We start from the raw sequence: 24,400 nt of genomic DNA, 5'->3' as shown, positions 1-24,400 counted from the left end.
CATGGGTCTCATCTTCAACATTGCCCTTGCCGTCTTCGCTGGCACGGGCAGCTTCCTCTTCGGATATGACTCCGGAGTAATGACCATTGTCATCCAATCACCCAACTTCCTCGCCTTCTTCGACACAGAGAAGACATCGCCGATTATAGGAGCCATCAATGCGACGTTTTCAGGTGGAGCATTTTTCGGTTCGCTGATGTACGTGGATGTCTCTTGTGTAGGGAATCTGTCATGTACTGACGCATAGTAGGGGAGGTTTTACTATGGATAGGTTCGGCCGCAGGAAGACAATCATGATCGGAGCCCTCATCAACCTGATTGGCGCTATACTTCAATGCGCCGCTCAGGACCTCGCTATGATACTCGTCGGACGGATTCTGGCTGGATGGGCAGTAGGTCTAATGTCCATGTCTGTACCCATCTACCAAACCGAATGCGCCCACCCCAAAACGCGAGGTCAGTACTATCAAAACAACTCAACCTTCCAATACTAACTAGACCCAGGTCTAATCACCGGACTCACGCAGCAAATGATCGGCGTGGGTTTCATCGTCTCCACCTGGATCGGTTACGGCGCCTCAAAAGTACCCGCAACAAACTCCTTCTCCTGGCGCTTCCCCCTCGCTTTCCAATGCTTACCCTGCTTGATCATCATATGCGGTATGCTGTTTTTCCCTGAATCGCCGCGTTACCTGGTCGAGATCGATCGCGCAGACGAAGCGCTGAAGGTGCTTCGCAAGTTGCACTACAATGGTAGCAACGACGACTGGATCCAAAGCGAGTTCAATGAGATCAAGTTGACTATTGATGCGGAGAAGGCGATTACGGCGCCCGGATGGAAGGTCATGTTTACTGTTCCGGTGTGGCGGAAGAGGCTTATGCATGCTACGCTTGTTCAGGTGTTTACGCAGATGACTGGGTATGTTCTCTATCAGTCCGGTGATCTGGTCATACTAACGTGGTCTCAGTATCAACGTTATCGGTTACTACTCCACCATTCTCTACGAGAACCTCGGTATTGTCGGCGACCGCAACCTCCTCGTTACCAGCATCTACAACATCGTCGGTCCCGTGTTCAACCTCTTCTTCATCGTCTTTCTTCTCGATCGCGTTGGCCGCAAGAAGCCCCTTCTCTTCGGCACCATTGGTATCTCCATTGCCCTCATCTGCGAGGCGATCATCGGATCTCAGGTCGAAGGTGCTACAGGATCCCGAAGAGACTCGCTATCTGCCGCTGGCGTCTTCTTCTTGTTTCTGGTATCTTGCATCTTCTCAATGTCTTTCGGTCCAATCTCTTGGGTATACGCCAGTGAGATTCTTCCGCTGAGTATCCGTGGACGCGGTTCTGCTTTCGCAACTGGATTTGGTAACTGGCTTGTGGGAACTGTGTGGAGTCAGGTGTCGCCCATCGGGCTGGGTGAGATTACTTACAAGTTTTACTTCATCTTTGTGGCTTTCAATCTCTGCGTCACGTTCCCGACTATCTGGTTCGTGTTCAAGGTACGTACTTCCCCGGAAGGACTCGTCGGAGGAATCCATGCTGACCAATCTTGTAGGAAACGAAGCAGCTCACACTGGAGGAAATCGACCTGCTGTTCGGCGATCGTGCGCTTGGCACGCTTCCTGACAACTTGGACGATAAGCAGCGGATCATAGAACTGGAGAGGATTGATGCTGCGAAGAAGAAGCTCGCCGGCAACCAAGTCACGGCTGTGCATTAGATTGAGGCGTGTGGGGAAAGTCGTAGTCTCCGGGCTTGCCATGGCGATCGCATGGGCGAGCTGTAAATGCTAGATGGGTTGCTTGAGTTTGTCGAATACAAATATATTATCGTCATCCACCGGTGCTGATTTCCTCAGCCTACCGTGTTATGTAAAGCTAAAGTCCCCTCATAATGTCGTCAATAGTGACAGGTTTCCGTACCGCGTTCGAGAATCCTTCGTGGAAGGATACCCATATCCTCCCCACATCACCCTGCATCTCCCCACTGTCTTGCTTCCTCTTCGCTTCCTTCCTGCTCTTATCCGTTTCTACAATCACCCTGCCAAAGAAGTCCCGTTTCACGGCCTTCTTGCTGGCTTCAGCGACCTTCTCTTCCGTCGTCTTCTCTTCTTTCTTGCTAGCCTCAACCTCGTCCTCGTATTCATCCATACCACCGCGGCGCTTGCGATTGGCATGTTCACGAAGAGCGGATTCTTTGCGCCATTCTTGTTCCAGGACGCTGCGAACTGCGTAGCGCCCTTTGTCGTCTTTCCTGCCGGCAAGTGTTTCGAAAGTTGCTAGGACGTCCAACGCGGGCTCCATACGCCAGACGAAGCCAGCATTTCTGTTCGCCACGTCTTCGGTCTCGATTCGTGACTTTTCGAACCGAATGCCAGTGGCTGTCATTGCTTCTACAGCTTTCTTGACCAGTTCTTTCTCTGAAGCTTTGCGGACGGATGCCGTGGCGAAAGACTTTGACCCTGATGCACCGGTGTTTACGAGGACAGGTTTTACGTCGGGTGACAACATACGCAAGACGTATGGTATTAGTTCCATGGCCATCTCCTCTGGACTTCGAAACATACGCGTCAACGGTAGGCTAAGACTTGTCTGCAGCGCCATCAATTGACTTCTGCTAGCCTTGGTCTGCTCCAAAGCTGCAAAGCTTGCACCCGGTCCTGAGAAAGGTGCTGGCTGTGCATCTGGGTCTGCTACGGGGTTTGCAGATGATCGGATAGGCGAAGCGAAGAGGTTGTGGAAGGCAAGGACAGAGTTCGACAGATATGGTGCTAGTTCCCATTCCTGAGATCCGTGAACGGCCGAGTTGATTGTGTCATGGAAGTACAACCATTCGTATGCAGCAGATGGTTTGCTGAGAAGAGTATCGTCTTGAAACGGCTTCTCGGGATAGGCAGTGAAGCAGTCTGTTCAGTGTTAGCATTTGATGAGGCCGTGATATGAGGTGAGACATACCTGTCACGATGCGATCGCAATCCCCGCTCGTATCGACCATCTCCCTAAGACGATCCATAGCTCTCCGTTTGCCTGCTTCAGCAACTCCGATCACACCGCTCTTGGCCCTCGCGGCTGCCGATTTTGCATCGGTCGTTTCAGCTTGCTTCGGGAAGCCAGCACCCTCACGGAATACACGGTCGACAACGTCTTTTGCACCGCCTCTCCCCAGGCTTCGAGCGGCTCCACCACCATGTCGCAAGTCGCCAATGAGATTGTCTTCTATCCACTTCCGCGATAGATGGGGCCTCTCCTTGGACTTCACATCGTGTGATGATCGTAACCGAGCTGCTATCCATTCGGCCACCACCATAACGCCACGTATGTCTCCTTCGCCAGTGCCACTGCCCGTCCCGCCCTCTTTCTTTGTGCTGACACCCCACGTAGCTTCGCAGAGACGGCGCACGCCATCCGAATCGCATTGGATGCCTTCCTTGCCGAAGATCTCCTGCATGCGCGAGACGACCATGTTGAGGGCAGGCTTACGGATATGCACAATCTCAGCCATTGAGGACTGTCGCAGTGGCCGCAGCGAAGGGTGGTAGAGGTCGTTGCAGATAAGGATGAGTGGTCGCAAGAGTCTGAAGTTGTCACCCTTCTTCTTCTTGGTGCCCGCTGTTGACTGCTGCTGACCGATTGCCTTTGTGTTTCGCTCGTCCAGATTTATCAAGTCGATAAGTGCCTTGACGAAGCCACCTTCGCCTGAGCCTCCGCTGCCAACGACACCATCTACTTCATCGACCACAACGCATACTGGCTTTCCAGCTTTTCGCACCTTGCCGTTCACGGTGCTGGTATTGACACCGCGGACATTCTCAGTTCCCACCATATCTCGAATGCGGCCTTTGACGACGGCTCCGCTGCGCTCGTCCGAAGCGTTGATTTCCTGTACTTCATAACCTGCCTGTCGTGCGCAGACATGAGCCAAGGTTGTCTTTCCGAGCCCCGGAGGCCCAGTCAGCAGCAAAATCTTGCGGTGTCTCTGTTCGTCTTCCTGGAACCCGTCCTTTGCTTTCTTGGGCTTCGCTTTGCCCGAACCGGGGAATACGATTGGGTCCCACGCCTTCAGCCACCGCAACACAGATCGATGTGTACGTTCGTCTCCCACTAAGTCTGTGAACTTCTTCGCTCGGTACTTCTCAGTCCACATGAGTGTACGATTGGTCTTTCCATTTTTGGCCACTGGCTGCTCGATCGACGGTTGTGCTGCTAGGTCAAGCTTCTTCAGAGACGCATTCATGGCCTTCTCCTGATCAAGCGCCTTCGCCTCGTCCATGAGCTGATGAATATTGAGACCATAGTAACTCGTCCGGGCCTTTCCTTCCACGGGTTCGGATCGTGCTGCAATGATCTCTTCGTATGTCTGGGTCTCGCGTTGGGCCTTCTTGCCTATATGAAAGGCCTTCCCCAACGCGTTACGGGCCAGAATGCCCGGTGCAGATTGTGCTGAAGTTGGCTGATGTGATGTGTGCGGCCGCTTTACCGGCGATTGTGATTGTGACTTGAAGCTGTAGTTGTCTAGATCGTCTACCGGTATCGATTCGGGGTCTGCATACTCGTCCTGGCTTGCAGGGGGTGTGTAGTCTGCTAAGCCTTCAGGAACAGCTGGGAGGTCTTTGATGCTGCTGACAGCCCTCCGCTTCAACGTGTGTTCCTTCAGGGCCGCAATGTCTTCTTCGTCGTCGGAGTCGTCCAAAAAGCCTCCAATCTTGCGTGTTGCATTGTTGTTTGGCACATCTTTGAGTGGCTCTCGTGCGTCTTCTGGGCGCTTCCTCTTCTTCGGCGAGGGCGGCTGTGGCATCGATGAGCTCGGCGGGTATGCGATGGGTGACGAAATGAGCGGCATTTCGAAAGTCGGAGGCGACGAAGGGAATGTTGTGATGTCAATTGAAGGTTGTGTAGGGAGGCGCTTGACTGGTGACTGCTTCTGGCGCTTTGCAGGCGTGTCTGGCGGGATTAGTACCGGTTACAGCGCGCGTGCACGCTGGTAGTACCAGTTGGTCCTTCTCCCTCACTCCTGAATATATCCGCTACGTTCCAGGCGCGATGCTGTATGACGACACCGGCACTATTCTTCTTTGCGGTGTCTTCGGCGATGCAGTCGTGCAATGCGTCTAGTTCGTCGGAATGGGAGGATGGGGCGGGCGCGTTGTCGAGGAATTCGAATTCGGAATGTAGTAGCGCGGGGTCAAAAGAGGATGGAATGCCTGGTGAATAGCTACTCATTGGTTCTGGCAGGCGTCATGGTTGGAGTTGGAGGAGACGCGGGTGACGGAGCGGACATCTAAAGTGCGTGGGACGCGTCCAGATGTCGCGTTGGAGCGCGTTTTGCCGCTAACCGCTTTCGCTTTCGTCCCATGCAATCGATTGACTTGCCCACGATGCTTGACAGCAATTTTGTCCCGCAGCAATATAATGATCAACCACACCACGCTATCTTACTTTCAGATTTTGATGTTTGTTACGACCTGAATTTGCGGTTCGTTATTTTTTCTGTGTTCGTCTTTTCGAACACCCTGCATCTTCACAAGAGCTTCAATCTGCCCCTCGCACAATGCACTACGCTCCACATCCTTAGCGCTTTCTACGCGTACAAGACACCTGAGCAGTTAGGAAGTAAATTTTGTACTCTCCAGTGTTCGCGAGGAGTCAAATCGGAGTCATACCCCGCCCCACTTTTGTCACCTTGGTGAATGGATCAGCCCGACTTTCAACTACTCTTTTTCTATTCGACGTTGGTATATTCTGCTAACACGAGGTCAGAACGGGTTGGAATAGTAGCAGTAGCAGTGATATGTGTATTAGTTCTCAAGATTTACATCAAGCAGCAACTGCCAAAAGCTGCTTGGCGCAGCGGAAGCGCGCCGGGCTCATAACCCGGAGGACCTCGGATCGAAACCGAGAGCAGCTACATGTTGTGCATGTTTCTTTTATTTTTGCTAGACCTTTGCCCATGTAGTTGATCACCTACATCCCTAGGCCGGGTCAAGCAACCCCTTTTTGCTACCCCCTTCGTCCCTAGTCCCAATATAAACTGCTTACATCATGGTCATGATATTCAAACTTGTGTAGAGGTAAGCGTATTACTTGTGAGATTATAGGCTGTGTCTTATGCCACTGCTACGTTCTATAGCGACCTCGCTTTCTTTCGATGCAACACCTAAATTACTCTAACACGTTTCAGGAATAGGTCACTATCTGAGTCCAGGTAGGACAGGGAACTAGAAAGACAGAAGATCAAAAGGACAAATCACTTTTGACTTCTGATTCTGCTCCGACCGACTCTATCAGCACTACATCAAGTCTTGACAGTGACCCAAGTACGGCCACTATCCTCCTCCCATCCTCGCCAAACTCTCTCACACTGCACATGCCACTCCTTCTCCCCAAGCTGCCTTTCCACAAACTCAACAAGGCTCATCCTGTTACTCATCCACTCCCAGTACCCCCCTTTTATCCCTTCCTCCCCACCACAACTGGCCAACCAAGCCCCAGTCTTTGCGCCCTCGTCCGTATCCACCGCGACATACCTTTCCGTCGTCTTAAGTACCGCGAAAAGAGGATTGCTCAACCATGTCTTCCAAGAGACGGCGAATTTGCCGAAGATAGGAGTAGACGTAAACCCAGGACTAAAGGAGTGCGCCGAGCGTTGGTTGTGTGGGGTGGAGTCGAAGCGTCGCTGGAGGAGAGCGGCGAAGAGGACTTGGTGTGCTTTCGAGAGCGCGTATGATTGAAGGGTAGTTGTTCCTATACCAAGGTACGCCTTTGCCTTTCCCCTGAGCCTTTGGATAACGCCGTCCTCATGACCAGTGGTCTTTGCTGTCATGCCTTCCAGATTTGGGCGCATCAGAGTTTCTGCTGCAGCGTAGTGCCCAGTACTACTCGTAAAAACAACTCTTGCCTTCTCGCCTAGATACCCGTCGAGCAGATTCGTCATCAAGAAGCTGCCAAGGAAGTTCGTGACAAGAACCACGTCGCGGCCTTTCTCATCCTTAGCCCTCGAGCCTTCAGGCGGCCCCGCTATCCCAGCATTATGGCAAAGCATATCAATCTTTGTGCCACCCTCTTTCCACCGCTCGCAGAACGCACGTACGCTTTCTAGATCTCCAACATCGAGTTTCCAGCAAAACACCCTTTTGCTAGCCTCGGAACCGAGTTGCGAAACGATGGAAGCCACGGCCGCATCGCCTTTTTCGAGATTGCGGCAGGCGAGATACACGACTGCACCTTGTTTTGCTAGCGCAGTCGCGATCGAGAGACCTATACCGCTGTTCGCGCCTGTCACTATCGCAGTTTGGCCTTGTAGATCGCGGTGGGGAGGGCGTTGAGGTGTGTAAAGGCGTGCGAAGATGATTGTAGACATGGCCTTTGCCATGGAGGTGTAGAAGCTGATGTAGTCGGATAGCGGCGCCATGTTGGAGTTTCAAGAAACTAAACTATCTTTGTGTGTTCAGAAACTTGAGCTGATGCGAGAGCGGATCTCAGGAGGTAAATTCTAGCGCATGCTACCTGCCTTGAGTACATGTACAGGCGGAGGGCAGCACCGCCAAGGTCAGGTACCTAGGTCATGACGCGTACATTGGCTACGAGGCAGTCGCGACTTCTTATCTAGAACACATTGGGAGATTCTGTACCAAGCATGATGGCTTCGTCTTGGATGGTTGAGTGGTGAGACGCATGATATGACGCATTGTGATGGATCGTACGAGTGGGACAAGTGGGGTTGCGTTGCTGAAAACGGCTAGCTTTGCGCTCGCTTCCCGTCGCTGCAAGAAGGCTGACAGCTTGGAAGACGGCTACACCAAAACAGCGAAAAGTCTCGCATCATGAGACTGTCCACAGAGCTTCACGTGCAACGTAGTGCTGCATGCGTAAAGAGTTGGAAAAGCTAGGCTGTACCTTGCTCAGCCGTTGGCCAAGCGTATTGTTTGGTAGGTGCACTGGTTGAAGTCAACTGTGACTGCGTAGAAGCAACGCGACGAACTATGGATATTACCCGTTCACAGCTGACGATGTGCTGTCAAAGTATGACGCAGAATCGAACGGCCATGTTGGCGCGGCGGAATGTGAGGACACCGCTGACGTACGGTGTTTGCGTCTTGGAGAGGGGTGCATCATAGCTCGCTAATTGAAGACACGGGAATTGAGGTATTGAGGATAAGTAAACAGAATCAGAGTGACGTTGCGAGCAAAAGGACGCGCGATAACACTCCTGATCTTCAGCTCGCCCTGGTCTCCCACTTCTTCAATACAATCTCTAAAATGACCGAGAACAAGACCCCAGAAACGCACTGCCAATTGCCGCAAGCGAACACCACAGAAGCCACTTTGTGCCGAACAGACTCCGCAGCCGCAGTCAGTCCGACCGTTTCCTCCCAAGACCTCGATTCAGAGATATCTAAAGCCACACATCAAGTCCAGCTCATCGAGTTTCTCGGTGCGCATCAGCGATCTATCAAATACGCATCATATGCTATCGAACAGGCCCTTCGTGGAAAGCAATCGAACCGGATGAGCAGCGAAGATGTTGCCAGGAGATGGCTTCATACTGCGAAGGAAGAGATTGAGAATTGGTCAAAGCAGACGAAGCAGATGGTAGATGAAGTGGAGGAAGCTGGCAGCACTAGGAGTAGCTAGACCTTGTGGGGCACCTTGGTACATACAAACTGGCAAATCTTGAGAGCAAGGCCGCTCCCGAGATCTGTATCGAGAGTTGGGACTGAATGCGTCCGCGCGTGAGGTTTTTTTGTATCAGAAGACTCCCTAAAAGCCTAAATTCAAGTCCCTTTGACATCTTGATCTAATGTAGCGTCATACATCAAGGCACTGAACTGATGAAGACACAGAATGGGTGGACATTGAAGGTTCATTGCCATTCCACGACCGAGAAGACTCAAACGAGTACCCATCGTACAAAAGGCGGGCCGAGCTGTTCTACTCACGCCGCCCTACTATTTTTCGAGATGAGCTTGGAACATCTCAGGGTATCGATGACCTGAGACATGTGCCTTGCTAAGAGCTTCGTGAAGCTCTTCAGTCTCGGCTTCGGTAAGCTCTACGTACTTGGTGTTCTCCTGGACACGCTCCACTTTGGTAGAACCAGGAATAGGCAAAACACCCTGCTGCTGTACCCAAGCAATGGCGACTTGGGCGCTGGTGGCCCCCTTCTTCTTGGCAACTTTCTCAACAGCACCAGCTAGCTCGACGTTCTTCTCGAAGTTGCCGGGCTGGAAGCGTGGGTAGAAACGGCGGAAGTCGTCTTGGGGGATATCATCGAGAGTCTTGAGCTGTCCGGTGAGCCAGCCGCGGTCGAGGGGACTGTAGCCGACGATGGGGATGCCAAGCTCGCGGCAAGTGTCGACAACGCCTGCCTCCTCTAGAGCACCTTGAGAGAACAGACTCAGTTCAATCTCAACAGCGGCGGGAGGATGTATGGCGTGAGCACGACGGACGGTCTGAGCGTTCACCTCGCTGAGACCATAGGAGCCAATCTTGCCCTCTTCGATCAGCTCAACAAGCGCCTTGACAGTCTTCTCGATGGGCACGTTAGGGTCAACGCGCGCGGGCTCAAAGAGATCGATCGTCTTGGTACCGTCGAGCAAGGTCAGACACTCGTCAACGGAGGCTCTAATCTCCTCGGGACTAGCGGTCGGTGACTGAGTAGCTCCATCGTAAGCGCCCTTGATGCTGAGCACAACGCGCGATGCATCTTCCGGATACTTGGTAAAGTAGTGCTTGAGGAGCTGGAGAGAATTTGCATCTGGAGGCCCGTAAAAGGTTCCCTACAAGGATGTCAGCCGATATTTTATATCAACGTTTCTGGCGCGGGTCGTACAGCGTTCCAAAAAGTGGCACCGTTTTCCAAAGCGGCCTTCATTGGCTTGATGGCCTCGTCATGAGTAATGCCACCGAAAAGCGTGAGGGCTGTGCAGATGATGTTTAGCGACTGTGACGGCGCATTGCCGTCTTTTGAATGGCAACTCACTCATCAGACCATAGCCGATGGAACCGACAGGCTTCCCAGCGATAGTCTTAGGGGCGGACGAAAAGGGCATGTTGCTTCCGTGTTGAAGACGAAAGTGAGATGTTTGTGAATTGAGACGAGATCTTTGTGCTAGACCAGACCAGGGCAATGACATAGATATATTCAATATTGCTTCAATACGCGTCAGGCACCTTCTTCACCCGATTAACTCCGGCAGGGCGGCCAAGCTGACACTGGCTGAATGTGCCGCGCCGGACATAAGGTACTACCCGTAATTCCGCACTGTATGTGAGTTTGACGTTCTCAATGACCGTAGTAACGTGAGATATCTCCATCAGCCCCGGCTGCGCTGGCTAACGTCTCGGCCGGTGTTTAATGCCCTCTCCGGTGCTTGTTTCGCAACAGCAGCTCAATTCCTGTTCTCGGCCGGCCTGCTGGAAGAACTAGCTAGGCCCTCGCCCAACGTTGACGCGGCAAAGGTTGTAGCAAACGGAATTCGTGACATCTTCGCCGGAGCTGATCTTGAGAACGTGATGAGTATCTTTATAGTGGAAATCAGGACGTCTTTGTTTTCGTTGGCTGGACCGGCTTTTACTGTTTTCCTGGCTTTACTAATTCCTCTGAAGGAATTGAAGCTCTGAATGTGGTATTCCGATCATGTGTCTCCACGTGGACGAGCAGTGGCTATAACCGAAGCACAACGAGGTTTCGGCGGAGGGGGAAGGCGCCTTTAGCTAAGACTGGGACCCGGCCATAGGCCGGGCGGGTCAGTGTAGATAAAGTGAGAAAGCGGCTCATTATGGATGAGAACACAATGCGCGTTCGAAGTCGACGGTACGATGGGGCCACAACCTCGGGACTGTGTGAAGGCGTGAAGATGGTGCACGTCGCAGCTGCATCTTTGGGCTTCTGTCGCGGTGGACTGTGCTGGCCAATCAGAGCGACTCTCTCGACGCGACCGCTTACGTCATGATCTTTGCGTTAGTGCGATGAGAGAACGCGTTTCGAGCGCTCGTGCTCTCCTAACCTTGGAATGCCTCAGTTGCTTTCCAAGATCCCATATTGCACGATGATGGGGTGCCACACCTTTGATGCTTGGGCTGAAGAGTCGAGAGCAAGTCACAAGCATAAAAATCTTGGCGCATGGCTCTTGCGCAACAGCCTGTTGCTACCTTCCGACGTCCACGAGAAGAGTCCATCGTGACTAGAGCGACGCATGCGCTACACCATGCTGTCTCCCAATTTTCTATACGACGCCAACAATGCTATTCACGACGTGTCGCTATTGCGGCTGTCATCGAACTCTGACGTTGTTGCCGAATACCCGTCCGATCCGAACTCCCAAACGAACGGCGCCATCAGTGCGGGTCGGTGGGTATCTTCCTGTTTCAGCGCCAGTAACGGAAACGACACGATTGGACGTTCACTTCGAAGGAACCTGACAGCGGAACCCACATCCTGTCAACGCACGACAAGGCTTGGTTCAATTACGGAGTGGAACCTGCGGAATTGGGTGGCAGTCTCGATTTATTAGATGGACTTCCTCCCAGGCCGTCGTGCCATATTGCTGTGTTTGACTACGATATATCTTTCTTCCTTGTTGTTGTTCCTTTTGCTTTGCAGCTGCGCTGCGTCCTCTCATTACAATGCTTTTCAACTTCACCGACAATGCGCTAGCCGCTCGTCACATCCAAAACGATGCCGATGTCGAATATACCATCGACTATTGGGGTTATGCGGTTCGGAACTTCCCGTGCACCAATGATGCAGGGTCGTGCGAGTATCTTGATTCCGTTTACGGCAATCACCAAACCTCAATGATCTTTACCTTCATTTTCTGGGCTGTGCTTGGTGCGATCCTACTTGCGATTCTCGTATCTCGACTTGTTCGACCACGAAGAAGAGATGGTGCCAGACAGAGCCTGTTGTATCGCCTCGTCAGGCTGACATCTTCCACTGTACGACGACATCTCATGCCTGAATGCTCCAAGGTATTCAGATATACTACGAGGTTGCAAGTCCTGATCCTGGCGCTGCTCTGCGTCTATCTGACAGTCTTTTCGTAAGTCAGGATACCCTTACGGCATAACATAGCTGACGTTCAAAGGTTCACCGGGATCACCTACAAGACATGGATTACACCCATCAAAGGCACCAACCTACACAACACCCGTAGCGGTATTGGTGGCTTTGCCGATCGCGTTGGTGCTTTCGCCTTTGCTTTGACTCCCCTGACTATCGCTCTGTGTAGCCGCGACTCTATGCTCAGCATGGTCACAGGTATCCCGTATCAAAGCTTCAACTTCTTGCACCGCTGGACAGGCCGCATCATCCTTGTGCAATCTTTCGTACACGCCATCATGTGGACGATCGTCGAAGCAAAGCTTTACCAACCCCAGCCAACGACGTACAGAGAATTCATCAGCCAGAAGTACATGATCTGGGGTTGTATCGCACAAGGCTTCATCACCTTCTTGTTTGTCTTCAGTCTCAGGCCGGTAATCCGCTGGACGGGTTATGAGTTCTTCCGCAAATCGCATCTCATCGTCGCTGGCCTCTACCTGGGAGCCTGCTGGGGCCACTGGGAGAAACTTTCGTGCTGGATGATAGCATCACTAGCCATCATGGGCTTCGATTTGGTCGCCCGCAGCGTCCGCACTTGGCTCATCCACACCGGATACAAGGACGGAAGTCTCGGTCTCGGTTTCCGCTCCATCCCAACAACCATGGAAACATTCAAGGACCCAACCGGTACCATTATCCGCATGACATTTGCTCACAGCCACAAAGCCTGGGAGATTGGTCAACACTACTACCTGACGTTCCCTGCGCTCAACATCTGGCAATCGCATCCTTTCACCCCAGCCTCCAATCCTACAAGTTCTTCGCCTGTACAGAGTCACACATACATCATCCGCGCCTGCAAAGGCGAGACTGCCAAGCTTGCTGCTCTCGCTGAACAAGCCGCCATGTGCTACCCTCGTCGCGATGCCTCCACGCCAGTCATAATGATGGGACCATACGGCAGCGCAATCACGAACGACGAGGTCTCGAACGTTCTCGCTGTCTCTGGTGGTACAGGGATTACCTATACCCTTCCCGTCATCATGCACGCATTAAGCGACGCCTCCCCTGCGCGCAACATCGAACTTGTGTGGACAGTAAGGCACCTCGAGAACCTTGCCTGGATCGCACCTGAACTCGCTTATCTGAAGTCACAACTTGATGGTGCTGGTGCTGGTCGACACTACACCGAGGACAAGCTAGAGAAGGCACCAATAGTATCGGTGGAGGCGAAGAAGCGCTTCAGGATTCGCATCTTTGTGACTCGACCTGATACGACGAAGTACCAAAGGCCATCTCATCAGCTCCACGATGATAAAGACAAAGACTTCAGTGATGGTGGCTCATTGTCGCAAACTTCTTCCATTGACTCCATGTCTCTCGACCGCAAAGTTGAGGAGCTCCGTCGCCAATGCCCCAACTTCACTATCACATGGCTGAACAATGCACGGCCGGATATTCCCTCCTTGGTCGATGCTTTCATGACCGAGACAGTCGAGAAGGGCAGGACGCAAGTCATCGGATCGGGCCCGCCTGAGCTGGGAACTCAGCTTAGGGCTGCTGTTGCGGCGAAGAACGTGCCTGGGAACGTTTGGCGGGGCGACGAGGCGAGTGATGTCGAGTGCGTCTGGGACGATCGCATGGGATAGGACGATAGATGGACATTCCTTGATTACTTTCGCTGTAGATATTTGAAGCAAAAGGTGCATACAAAGAGACACGCCAGTCTCTCAACTTATTACAATAGGCCTTACTTCTACGCACTCTTTATCAACCGTCTGCGTACGATCAAGGCAGCTCTGCCCTCGACCTCTTCACTGGCACATCATGCAACTCGCTCATCTGCGCCATGTGTCCTCCAGAGGCACCGTCATCAGTCTTCAAGGCAGGAACCTTTTCTGCTTCTGCGTGTACAAATTGCGGTTCCGATGCAGCTTTGCTCCGCTTGCGCTTGCGCAGTATGCAAAACGTTCCAAGCAGGATGAGAGTTATCCCAACGACCCCACATACAGATCCTATCGCTATCTTCGCGCCTATGGGTAGACCAGGATTCGTGCTCTGGGGTGGCGAGGAGGACGCTGTTGCGCTTGGCCTCGTTTCGCTGCTAGTGAGAACTGGAGTTGAGCTGGTAGCAGCGCTAGAGGTCGATGAGGACGTAAAGAGGGTGGTACTGTATTGCGACCAGACTGTCAGCGAAAGACGTTTCATGGAAGAACCGTAGCGGTAACGGGAAAGGATGTAACTAACCTACTGATCGTCGAACTCGATGAAGACGACAAGGCTCCCGCATCTTCGATCGCAAATCGTCCGTTGAAGGTGTAGGTGCAGTCGTTCACGCCTGCATCACAAATCGCCATGAAATAGTTGTCTTTTCCTGCAAGCACACCAGATGGTATCCATGTATAGCTCCCGTTGTTAAGCGTCTCACCTAGAGCTATCAGCATTTGTCCCAACACTTCTTGCGTTACTGGAGTCTTGAGATCAGAGGAGTCTTACTTGTTATTAACACCGCGGTTGTATCAGCGAAGCGAAGATCAATCGACACGGGACCTGGAGTGCCATTGGACCATGAAATCAGGTACGGTTCTTCGGCTTCGATGACTTCGCCGGCTGCAGGGCTGCTTATGAAATTGTTCCCATCACTATACGCGACGCTGAGGAAGTAGAAAGCTGCAAACAGCTGTTTAAAGAGTATCATGATTGATGCAATGATGTATCGCTAGGGTGGGAAACTTCTGGACTGCGCATCGCGCGCCATGCCCCGGTATGTGTACCTACCCGCTAGGTGTGCGAAGCCCCCTAAAGGACCGCCATTGCCACAATGGGCAATTTCGAGTTGGTGCGGCTGAGGATCGTCTGTGGGGATGGTACTATTTGTTAGGCTGAACCAATACGCGGTAAGGTTGTGTAGTGCAAAGGCGCAGTGGCTGTACCTAGGCGTTTATCCTGTTGGCTCGAATTAGCATCGCGCACGGCTCAATACAGTGACTATTGGAAAGGAGCGATAGCTAATCTCATAACAAAAAGAGGTTCAATTCGATTGGCTCATGTTGCGTATCCAGTACGACAAGCTAGAGAATGGCATTTCGTGGCTGGTTTCAGCCTTGCGCCATGACTTCAGCTCTCTTTGCGAAAGCACCTGGAAGCCTTCGCAAAGCATTTTAGCATTGCTTTCCCAAAGCCGTTCACACGTAAGAAGATTCTCATGCCACGGTTGTTCTATTCGTGTTCAACTCTTCTCTTCGCACGGTCTACAGACTCTTCATGCTCGGTAGAAATCGAGTGAGCGTGTGCATCAACAACGCCAGCATACTGACGAACTTGATATGGGAGAAGTCTTCACCAAAGGCATTTCCACAGTCCGACGGACTACAGGCAGAAAGCTGACATCGCTGGCGCAACATGTTTCCCCGCTGTGGATAGCTCCGCTGCCAATGGAGAAGGCTGTTCAGCGCGATGGCCGTACATTGGCGACTCTACCCAGTATGTATAGCCATTATGATTAAGCTTATGCAGGTGTTCGCTGGGATAGGGAGGGCGCGATCGCCAACTCCGAGACGCCGAGAAGTGGTATAGGTAGGTATGCTTGAGGACGGCCGTAATGCGAGGACATATTCTAAGGATGTCGAACTTAATTAACGTTAGTGGTAGACAATAATGAGTTCAATGGGAGACGTACCAGATCAACGCGACGACGGATGATATGTTAATCGAGCCTTGGAAGCCAGCAGAATTCCACACATCGCCATTCGTGACTACATTGTACAATTTTCGAGCAAGCCTCTATTGTAAATGCAGCTCAGCAGTAGGTAGTAGCAATGCAATGCAATGCCTAGAGGGTTATTTGCGGTATTACGCCCGGCGAACTTGACGACGCAGACGTTCCCGAGAGTCCCAAGGTCTCGTTCTTATCAAGTACATGTGCGAACACAGTCTCTCTGGTAGCGCCTACTGTGATGCTCTGATTTGATGGGCGAGAACGTAGAGTCGGAGTCTAGCTCAACTGATGCCGTGGGTGGTTGCGCGCGTCCTGGCAGGAGCTCACACAGTGGACGTTCACGATGCGCGTGGGAAGAGGTCACGGTCAACATGCTCAATGTGGGCGCAAAACCAGTATTGGGATACGCGGTGGGCATAAATGAATAGAGACTGTCATGAGAGCACTAGTAGTGAGCTATGCATGGTGCATAGTAAATGGAGAGAAGGAGCAGCTGTAGACCCGGAGTTGGTGTTCGGGGGTTTGCCGCTGGCTTGGCGCCGACGCGTCAACCTCGTCCACCTGGGCAGAGGCGTTGTAGCAGCTCGCCATCAATTTTTGGTATTGTGCCTCTGCGATATGCCACATCTCTTTACTGACTCATTGGGGAAACGGAACGCATACAAGTCCTTCCATGAGATCCTTCAATTTAGCACACGACGAGCAAATACAGAAAATCAGTTCACCTGGGCATGTTCAAAAACCGACATGCACCCAACGAACTCAACAAACCCTCGCGATACCCTCCAGCACCGGCTGCTCCTGCGAAATGCACTGCACGAACAATTGAATCGCATACCACGTAGTGCGTACTTTACATAAGGAGGCGAAAGTACCGGGCTACACAAGAGACACCTCTCGCTCCCACACCTCCAACCTGTTGTTGTCGGACGGTTCTTCATCGTCAAAGCACATCCACTCCTCGAATATCGCGTCAGGGTTTCTTACCATCGAATCGTCTACATCGATTGGGATGATATCGCCAACTGTATGCTTGTCTTCCACGTCCGTTCCTCCAGGTCCGCCACCACCACCGTGTATTCCAACGACTGAAGCCCATGACCCATGTTGTTTCCTTCTCAGGTCCTCGCTGTGTTCAGACACGTGTTGGACATTTTCCTCCATACCCAGATCTGAGGGTGGGATAACGACCTTGTGTGTGTTGTCTGCTCGATCGTGCGATGCAGTCCGAGCACCATGGGCTAGCAGAAGATCTACTGTGTACGCACTCTTTTCTTTGTGATTGTTCCAGTACACGGAATACGCTCCTTTGATGATCCTCATGGCAGAATCGCCGCGCCGCCAATGCGGTCCCTCAACAGTGAGATTGACATCGATTTGTGTGTGGTGGAGCAGGAGCTCTACAATGCCGATTCTTCCAAACTCCACGGCGATGTGTAATGGTGTTCGGCCGTAAGCGTCTCTACGATTGATATCCACCATTGAATGTGTAGGTTTATCGTGCGTCTGAGCATGCTCTAGTAGGAGCATTGCCAAACTGAGGTCACCAGTACGGGCAGCTCGATGCCAGAGATTGTTGTCCCGGGTTGGAAGAGACGCTATTTCGAGTAGCCCTCTTTCCAAGATATCGATGCGCTTTCCAGACGGTTCTGTCGCAACACTCAAATTTTGGCGAATGATATCCAGGGGGATACGTCCGTAGTCAAACAGGATTTCTACCAGACACCAGTGTGCTCCCTGGAACGCTTCGGACAATAGTGACTGTCGACTGTTCCGCACGTCGTTCCGATCAACTCGGCCATTCCCCAGTAACACACTCAACGTTTTGCCATGGCCACCCTGTGCTGCCGCCTGCCACAAGCTCATCCTCGTAGGACCAAAGGCTCGATTGACGTCGACGTCCTGTCGATGTAGCAAGAGAGCTACCGCCTCTGTGTGTCCACCGCGAACAGCGCTTTGCAGTGGCGTCATTCGGGGGATAGATGTGTCCTGGACATCGACATCGAGTCCTCGGTCTTCGAAGGCTTTGAGCATCAGCCGTATGACTTCTACATGTCCTCGGCGACATGCAAGATGCAGAGGCGTTGTTGCATTCTTTTGACGCATCCTCTTGCCGTCAACAACAATATCAGAGCATTGAAGGAGCTTTTCAACAACCTGAAGATGTCCTTTCCAAACAGCAATACCCAGCGGCGATGACATCTCGTCGCGAACCATCAGACAAAGATCAATAGTCTCGAATTCGAGTAAAAGGCCTACAATGTCGCTTTTCCCCTCGGCAGCAGCCAGGTAGAGAAGACTATGCTCGTGGCCATACTTGGACCTAGCAAATTTCGTGTTGACATCTAACTCCCCGGACCTCAGTAGGCATTCCATCATGGCTTTCTGGTCTTTGTGAATAATCCGAGATACTCCTAAACTACCCTCGCTCCTGATCCATTGTGGGGTAATCTCAGGTAACAACAATAGTGTAGCCATAGATGCCGTCTCGGGGGAACTAGCTGCGATCTCGAACAGTTCACGACCAATCAACCTAAACATAAGTTTGTCGCAGATTGTCCAAGCAGTCTGGAAAAGGTAGGTTTGATTTGTCCGGATTGTGGCGCATAATATATGTTCGGTAATGTCGACGCTTCTTTGCACAAGAATATTGAACGCGGAAGTGCTGCGAGCTAATATCGCTTCGTGTAGAGGTGTTCTTCCCTATCAAGCTGTTAGCATGAATAACAAGATGTCCTAGAACCGCGTTGGCAAAGCATAGCAAGGGAGCTACATACTAGTAATAAGTTAGCAAGGTATTCTAGGAGCTATTCGTGGCGGCTACGTTACCCTTGCTGTTTACAATATCCGATCGCGCTCCCGACTCGATGAGAAGATTCACCATGTCAGTCTGGTCGGCTTTGGCAGCGCAATGTAAAGCGGTGGAACCATCATCAGCTTGTATCGAGATGTCAACACCTGACTGCAGGATAGTTTTTACGAGCCCCATACTGCCCGACGACGCTGCCTGCATCAGCGTGTGGGTACCTGATATCGACGTGACAGCTCGATCAGTCAAGAGCACATCGAGTGGGCTTGCCGTCAAGTTGTCATGCGGCTTTGCTCGACGACGACCTGATCTGACCTTAGGAGGGCCAACAGGCAATTCTGGATGGCAGTTCCGGACATGCTGACGGATGTTGTCTCTGCGAGAAGCTCTGAAGGAGCAACCCATGACTACACATGCATGTCGGGCTATGCCAAGTCGGTGGCGTGCCTGTACATGTCTGGTGAGGTCGGAACGCAGAGCGAAACCTCTTGCGCAATCACTGCACTGGAAGGGCTTTGTATGCGTCTTTAAGTGTTGGCTAGCTTTACGTTAGTAATGAATGCAAGCGCACTAAGTCGTGAGCTTACTTGTAGCGCCCCAAGGTTTCAAAACGCTTAAAGCATTGGTCGCAACGGAAAAACTCGCTCGATTCCATGCTTTGAGTGTTGGAATGGACACGTGAATTATTTCACGAGTGATTGTTTATAAGAATGGCTACTTCACCGTGTGTGATCTATTGAGGGTATGTAAGCTGAGGCTGAGGGCTCAAGGGCAGCCAATCGTCTGGCTGAGAGGCGCCCTCTATGACAGGCATTGACAGCACTACACCATTGGGCGTCTCTTTCACCGACACCTCATCCATTGCGTGTTCCCAAGTCATCAGATTTCTTCATGCATATTCTATCCCAACCTCCCTTTCCAACCTCCTCCAATCCCTCGCCACATTTTGCTGGTCGGCTCACTTACGACAGTACGACCCCTTATCGAGCTGAACTGCCTCGCCTGTGCGCTCTCTCAATACAATGTCGCGATTATCATCCCTGATGTCGGCAATGAGCTCGGAAGGACATCGCGACATTATTACATTCGACGCCGGAATGGAGTTTTTCGATTTGGGCGGCCAATTCACCCACGGCTGGGAGGACCCCCATGCTACTTCACCCACAGGCGAAGGCGCACGGATGACCTACGGCGCAACGAATCCCAGGTAATTTTTTTTTGACGCTCGACAGTTATGCCTTTCCTCGAAACCGAGAACATGACAGGAGTGCGTCGTTGGCCCATGGACACCCGCGAGAGCTTGGCAACCCAATCATCGATTGGGCTGCCCCCGGCATGCATGGATACTTCCCATCTGCACCTCCAGCTCTCGAAGGACCTGACAGCCTTCTGGGATTGTACGACCTCGTCACCGACAACGCCCAGTGCGCCCCTCTTGTAGATACCAGCGGATTCGACTATGCTATTGACAGGAACTTGTTTAGTGCTGTTGATCCTCCGTTGGATAACAGTCTCTTTCTGAACACGGGGGCAACTTCGCAGTACAACACCGCCCTGCATCCATCTGCGTACCCTGAGGTAGCCCCAGGCTATAGCTACCCTGTCATCGCTCCGGCTACTACAAACCCTCTTGTACCACCCAATGCATCTTCTGGTGCACATGTCGGCGCCCAGCACCGCGTTATCGACACGCGCATTCGTTGCACCGCACCTGGATGCAGCAAGACTTTCCGCCGTGTTGGCGATTGCCGCCGCCACATGCGCAAGCATCAAGCTCCTAAGCTGACCTGCATCGTCGAAGGATGCGACATGAAGTTTACGCGCCTGGACAAAGTTCGCGATCACCTTCGCCAGGGCCACAAGATTGTCTTGTAGGCTTCGAGCGTCCGGTGTCTTTTGGTACACAAATCAAGTGGGACGGGATACGATATTGGGAAGTCTCTGTTGAAATTTGGTGTGCTGGGTGGAATGTAGAATCTCTTTTTCCCACTTGATTGTAACCTTTCCTTCAGTCAGTCATTACCAATATGGTTGGAGATAGTTTCATCGATCAAAACACCACAGTCATTACCGAAAAATCTGATCACCAAGATGCTATTGCTTTTGCTGTGTTTGTGAAGGCACCTTGGAAGGCTGGTGACCGCAGGCCCGGGGTGTCGCGAGGATCGGGCCGATCTACGCAGATCGACCCCTCTAAAAGCTGCCCCACCTTAATCAAAGAGAACACCAACCCCAAACACCCTGGAGCCTACGTCGACGCCAGGCTTTCTTATTTGCTTCTTCCATCCCAATGTAGTCTCCAGACCTGCATGTTGCCTTGTATGAGACTGCACCCGCCGAAGCCCTGTATGTTAGCATCTCTATCCAGCCTCATGAAAGGAATGCCTATCCAAGTGCGTTCAGGAGACAACTGCTTTATTATGAAACCAAAAGGCTTCCGTACTACACGATCTATCCCCTAACCAAATCAAACCGCCCCCAATCAAAAGAGTCTTTCCAAGAAAAGAAATAGAAAGTAAAAGACTGCCCATCTTCAGCTGTATAGACTGAAAGCTTGTGCCATCCTGACGTTCCTGTGATGTGCTCCAGTGGATGCCGAGCTCGCGCACCAAGCTCGCCTCGAAACAGGACAAAACCACCAAACAATTGCTAAGCATCGGAAAGACAGGAAAGGTATGCGGAAGAGAACCCTTAGATGCTGCACAAGAAGGAGGAAATATCGTCGTTCATGGTGGAGAAAGAGCTGTGGGAGCGGATGTTGGCAACATCACCAGTGGTAGCAATCTGGCCGTTCCCATTGCGGCAACCAGTGTCGCTATGAAGCCATCAGCATGTGCAATCCAGAATTGCTGTTCGGTGATCACTTACTTGTAAAAGATGCAGTTGTGGCCGTTTGCCTTGAGCGAGCTGACCTTGTCGTTCAGCCTTCCGGAAGCCTCTGCTTTGTGTTAGCTACCACGTTCAAGAGATGCGCATGCTAGAAGTGACTTGCCGCAGATGCCGTAGTGAAAGTTCACATTGTCGCAGTCGTTGAAGTCCTTGTTGGAGCAGAGCTGGACACTGGGGTTGAGCTGCCTCTGCTGGATGGAGGCGGCGAAGGCGGCCGAAGAGGCGAAGAGGGCGAGGATGATGGTCTTGGAGAACATGTTGTTGAGTTGAGAGGAGTCGATGGAAGACTTGAAGGGAGAAGATGTGATGATTGAGTGTTGGAAAGTGATGGTTGTAGATGATGAGAGATATCTGTTTTCTGCGGAACTCCTTCAGTTCTTATAGCTTTCGCAACGGCCTCATCCTACTCCTCTTTCACGTCCAACACATCCTACGGCCTTGTCTTTGACCCCCAAAATTCATAGCCTTGAGCAAGTACCGGCGGTATCTCATTGCTGAGACTTGGATACGAGCGTGACTGATTCGAGCAAATGAGGCCAAGTATGATGGAATGTGTTAGGCACTACACCTCACCGACAAGTAATCGCTTGATGCAGACCAAGTATAGCAGATCAACTCTTGGACATACCGTGATAGACGCAAGATGTGAAGTTCGAAGTAACATGCTTGGCAGCCGTTGGATTAGTATACATCCGAGAACTACCAAGACCGTGCTCGGGCCGGTCTGAACAGTCGAGCGGATCCAGAAAGACGGACCGATCCAGTTAGTCGGAAGACCATGAATTACCCTGAATCGTAGGGCTGACATGGTGGAGACGGTCCTAATGCAGGTCATAAGTCTGGATTTGTGTCTTGCTTTGGACCGAGTGGGCATAGCGAGGCAATTCTGATGACTGATACTCAGCGGTGAAGAGAGCTAAGATACGCTTTTAGCTAGCGAGCCAAGTCCTTGGAACTCACAATGTTACTCATTTTGCAATGACTGTACTTCTGGTAATTTCGTATCAGTGCTGGGCATGCTGCTTCTGTCAATGAATAATCCCGAACTCAGGGAAAGCGCGAGCAGTCCAAGTCCTTAGGGCTGATTCGGATACGGCCTCAGTCAGAATCGTATGCTTGGTAGTCGGTTACCGTTGCGTGATACTCTGCTTCTGTGCAAATCCGGCAGATGTCAATGAGGAGGTGAGCGGCATGCTATGAGCTTTTGCATCCGTATCCGACGCCGGAAGCAATGTCTCAGTAATCAGGTATCGAGGCGATGTATGTTGAACGAAGCTTTAGAAGTTATAAAAACCGGAGGAAATGCTCTCTTCCAATATCAGCTCAGTACTTCACTATCCTTCCCGAATCCTCATTTCAAATCCTTCACCTTCTCATTCCAAACCACAGCCTTCATCAGCTACCCTACCTCACCATGACTACCTCATTCCTCAAGCTGTCTCTCCTTGCTACTGCCAGCATGGCTGCAGCCGCCAGCGTCAATGCGACGGCCAACATCGACATCGACGTTTCTTTGGGAGCAATCCCCATCGAGGTCATTGCCGAGAAGGTCCATGTTCCGACCAAGGCCATGGTCGACCTCCTCAACACCGTCGACTATGTCACGATGACCGTGGAAGACTGGTGCCCCCTCCTTCAGCAACCCATTGAAGCCGTCCAGGCCTGGCCGGACCACGTCAAAGAATACGTCTTCACCGAACTCTCGCTCGAGGTCTCGGCCTTGGTCGCCCCGGAAGCCGCCCGTGTCGACGCTGTATCCGAAGTCAAGAGCAACAAGCTTGCCGCTCGCAACGACTCGGTCCGTCGCATGGAGCGACAAGCGCTTGCCCTTCACGATGCGCGTATCAAGTCAGGCCGAAGCGGCTGCTTCCAGAACTGGGCATGTGGCTCTTGCGTCGTTGCTGCTGGGCTTGCAGGCGCTTCCGGTATCGCTGGATGCACTGGCGCTGCTTTGGCCGCTATTGAAGGCACCGCTGGCTTTGCTCTCGCCGCAGTCTATGCTGCCTATGTTGAATGCACTGCCAAGGTTGGTGGTGCTACTACCGCCGCCATTGGTGTTTGCCACTCTGGCCTCTAGTTCGATACTGTCGGATGATTCGCGGCTAATGTAGTGAGGTAAGACATCTGTTTCCCCTTCACCTTACATTGAGATCCTCGTCTAACGGCATCACAGATTGTCCAGAGGCTTCATTACGCCAGATGTGTTGGGCGGTTTTGAGCAGGAAGCAAGGGGCTACTTGTGGCAAGGTTTTGTGGATCGGTGATGTAGCCACCATGTCTGTATTTGGTCGATGTTTGGTTTGGTCGGTGTTTCGATGCTTCGATTCGAATTAATGGGAGTGAGTGGTCAGATGGCTGTTGGATATTTAGTCGAGGAATTCACAGATCCAATACTCACCCGTGTCCCGTGTTCCGAGTATCACCAGCCCTAACGCGCGGTGACATGCATGTTGCACGTCTTCTCTCCGCTTAGAGACGTCGACCGCGCCATTCCCACCTATTGAAGGGAGCCATCTCCACAGCAAGCATGTCAGCGATCAGCGCAAACCCTTGCGGCTCGTCGCCATCGCCCTCAATGTTGATTGAGCTGCACGAGAAGCTGCCACATGCGGCTAGAGGGCCCCGCAAGTCTGGACCCTGAAAAGACGTCACCCGCCAAGATATGATGGCATAGCATCAGCCGCTATTGCTCAAATACATGGCAGTCGCTTAAACCGATGTGAACGAACAATTACGATTCTTTTTGCTGCACCTGCATACCAAAGACCCTGAACGTTCGGTGCGGTCCTTCTACGGCCTCTAGGGACTACCCAGCTGACTGATAGACAGGGACCAGTACCCTCCAATCACACTATTTGACACGGCACCGCCTAGACCCTAATAGTAGTTCACAGACTTCACGTACGTTCACGCTTTCAAGGTTCCAGGATGTCTTGCAGCT

The 24,400-nt window shown here is 52.0% G+C and overlaps 7 protein-coding genes and 1 non-coding gene across 8 annotated transcripts; 5 read left to right on the top strand and 3 right to left on the bottom strand.

Moving 5' to 3' along the window:
• Position 1: 1 nt before the first annotated feature.
• On the top strand, positions 2-1,721 carry J4E84_002598 (uncharacterized protein; the record flags this gene model as incomplete). The annotated part of the gene is made up of 5 exons (XM_049385219.1): positions 2-198; positions 251-456; positions 505-919; positions 969-1,500; positions 1,557-1,721. 5 exons carry the CDS (start codon positions 2-4, stop codon positions 1,719-1,721), a joined length of 1,515 nt encoding a protein of 504 aa, XP_049247242.1.
• A 157-nt stretch (positions 1,722-1,878) lies between these two features.
• Positions 1,879-5,220, bottom strand: J4E84_002597 (uncharacterized protein; the record flags this gene model as incomplete). Its single annotated transcript, XM_049385218.1, has 3 exons — positions 1,879-2,906; positions 2,956-4,941; positions 5,010-5,220. The coding sequence occupies 3 exons, from the start codon at positions 5,218-5,220 to the stop codon at positions 1,879-1,881; spliced, it is 3,225 nt and encodes a 1,074-aa protein (XP_049247241.1).
• A 613-nt stretch (positions 5,221-5,833) lies between these two features.
• J4E84_002596 lies at positions 5,834-5,905 on the top strand. The gene has a single exon. It is a non-coding gene; the product is annotated as a tRNA-Met (tRNA).
• A 2,351-nt stretch (positions 5,906-8,256) lies between these two features.
• J4E84_002595 (uncharacterized protein) lies at positions 8,257-8,631 on the top strand (the record flags this gene model as incomplete). The annotated part of the gene is made up of 1 exon (XM_049385217.1): positions 8,257-8,631. One exon carries the CDS (start codon positions 8,257-8,259, stop codon positions 8,629-8,631), a length of 375 nt encoding a protein of 124 aa, XP_049247240.1.
• A 314-nt stretch (positions 8,632-8,945) lies between these two features.
• Positions 8,946-10,049, bottom strand: J4E84_002594 (uncharacterized protein; the record flags this gene model as incomplete). Its single annotated transcript, XM_049385216.1, has 3 exons — positions 8,946-9,776; positions 9,830-9,918; positions 9,980-10,049. The coding sequence occupies 3 exons, from the start codon at positions 10,047-10,049 to the stop codon at positions 8,946-8,948; spliced, it is 990 nt and encodes a 329-aa protein (XP_049247239.1).
• A 1,903-nt stretch (positions 10,050-11,952) lies between these two features.
• J4E84_002593 (uncharacterized protein) lies at positions 11,953-13,692 on the top strand (the record flags this gene model as incomplete). The annotated part of the gene is made up of 2 exons (XM_049385215.1): positions 11,953-12,041; positions 12,087-13,692. The coding sequence occupies 2 exons, from the start codon at positions 11,953-11,955 to the stop codon at positions 13,690-13,692; spliced, it is 1,695 nt and encodes a 564-aa protein (XP_049247238.1).
• Positions 13,693-21,261: 7,569 nt separating this feature from the next.
• Positions 21,262-21,716, bottom strand: J4E84_002592 (uncharacterized protein; the record flags this gene model as incomplete). The annotated part of the gene is made up of 3 exons (XM_049385214.1): positions 21,262-21,385; positions 21,439-21,477; positions 21,559-21,716. The coding sequence occupies 3 exons, from the start codon at positions 21,714-21,716 to the stop codon at positions 21,262-21,264; spliced, it is 321 nt and encodes a 106-aa protein (XP_049247237.1).
• Positions 21,717-22,873: 1,157 nt separating this feature from the next.
• Positions 22,874-23,536, top strand: J4E84_002591 (uncharacterized protein; the record flags this gene model as incomplete). The annotated part of the gene is made up of 1 exon (XM_049385213.1): positions 22,874-23,536. The coding sequence occupies one exon, from the start codon at positions 22,874-22,876 to the stop codon at positions 23,534-23,536; it is 663 nt and encodes a 220-aa protein (XP_049247236.1).
• Between the last annotated feature and the right edge of the window lie 864 nt (positions 23,537-24,400).

The sequence above is a fragment of the Alternaria hordeiaustralica genome (genome assembly GCF_023758085.1).
Source record: "Alternaria hordeiaustralica strain BMP 2776 chromosome Unknown scaffold_3, whole genome shotgun sequence".
Taxonomy (NCBI): domain Eukaryota; kingdom Fungi; phylum Ascomycota; class Dothideomycetes; order Pleosporales; family Pleosporaceae; genus Alternaria; species Alternaria hordeiaustralica.
Note: the sequence above shows the minus strand (reverse complement) of the source record. Positions and strands in the feature narration are given on the sequence as shown.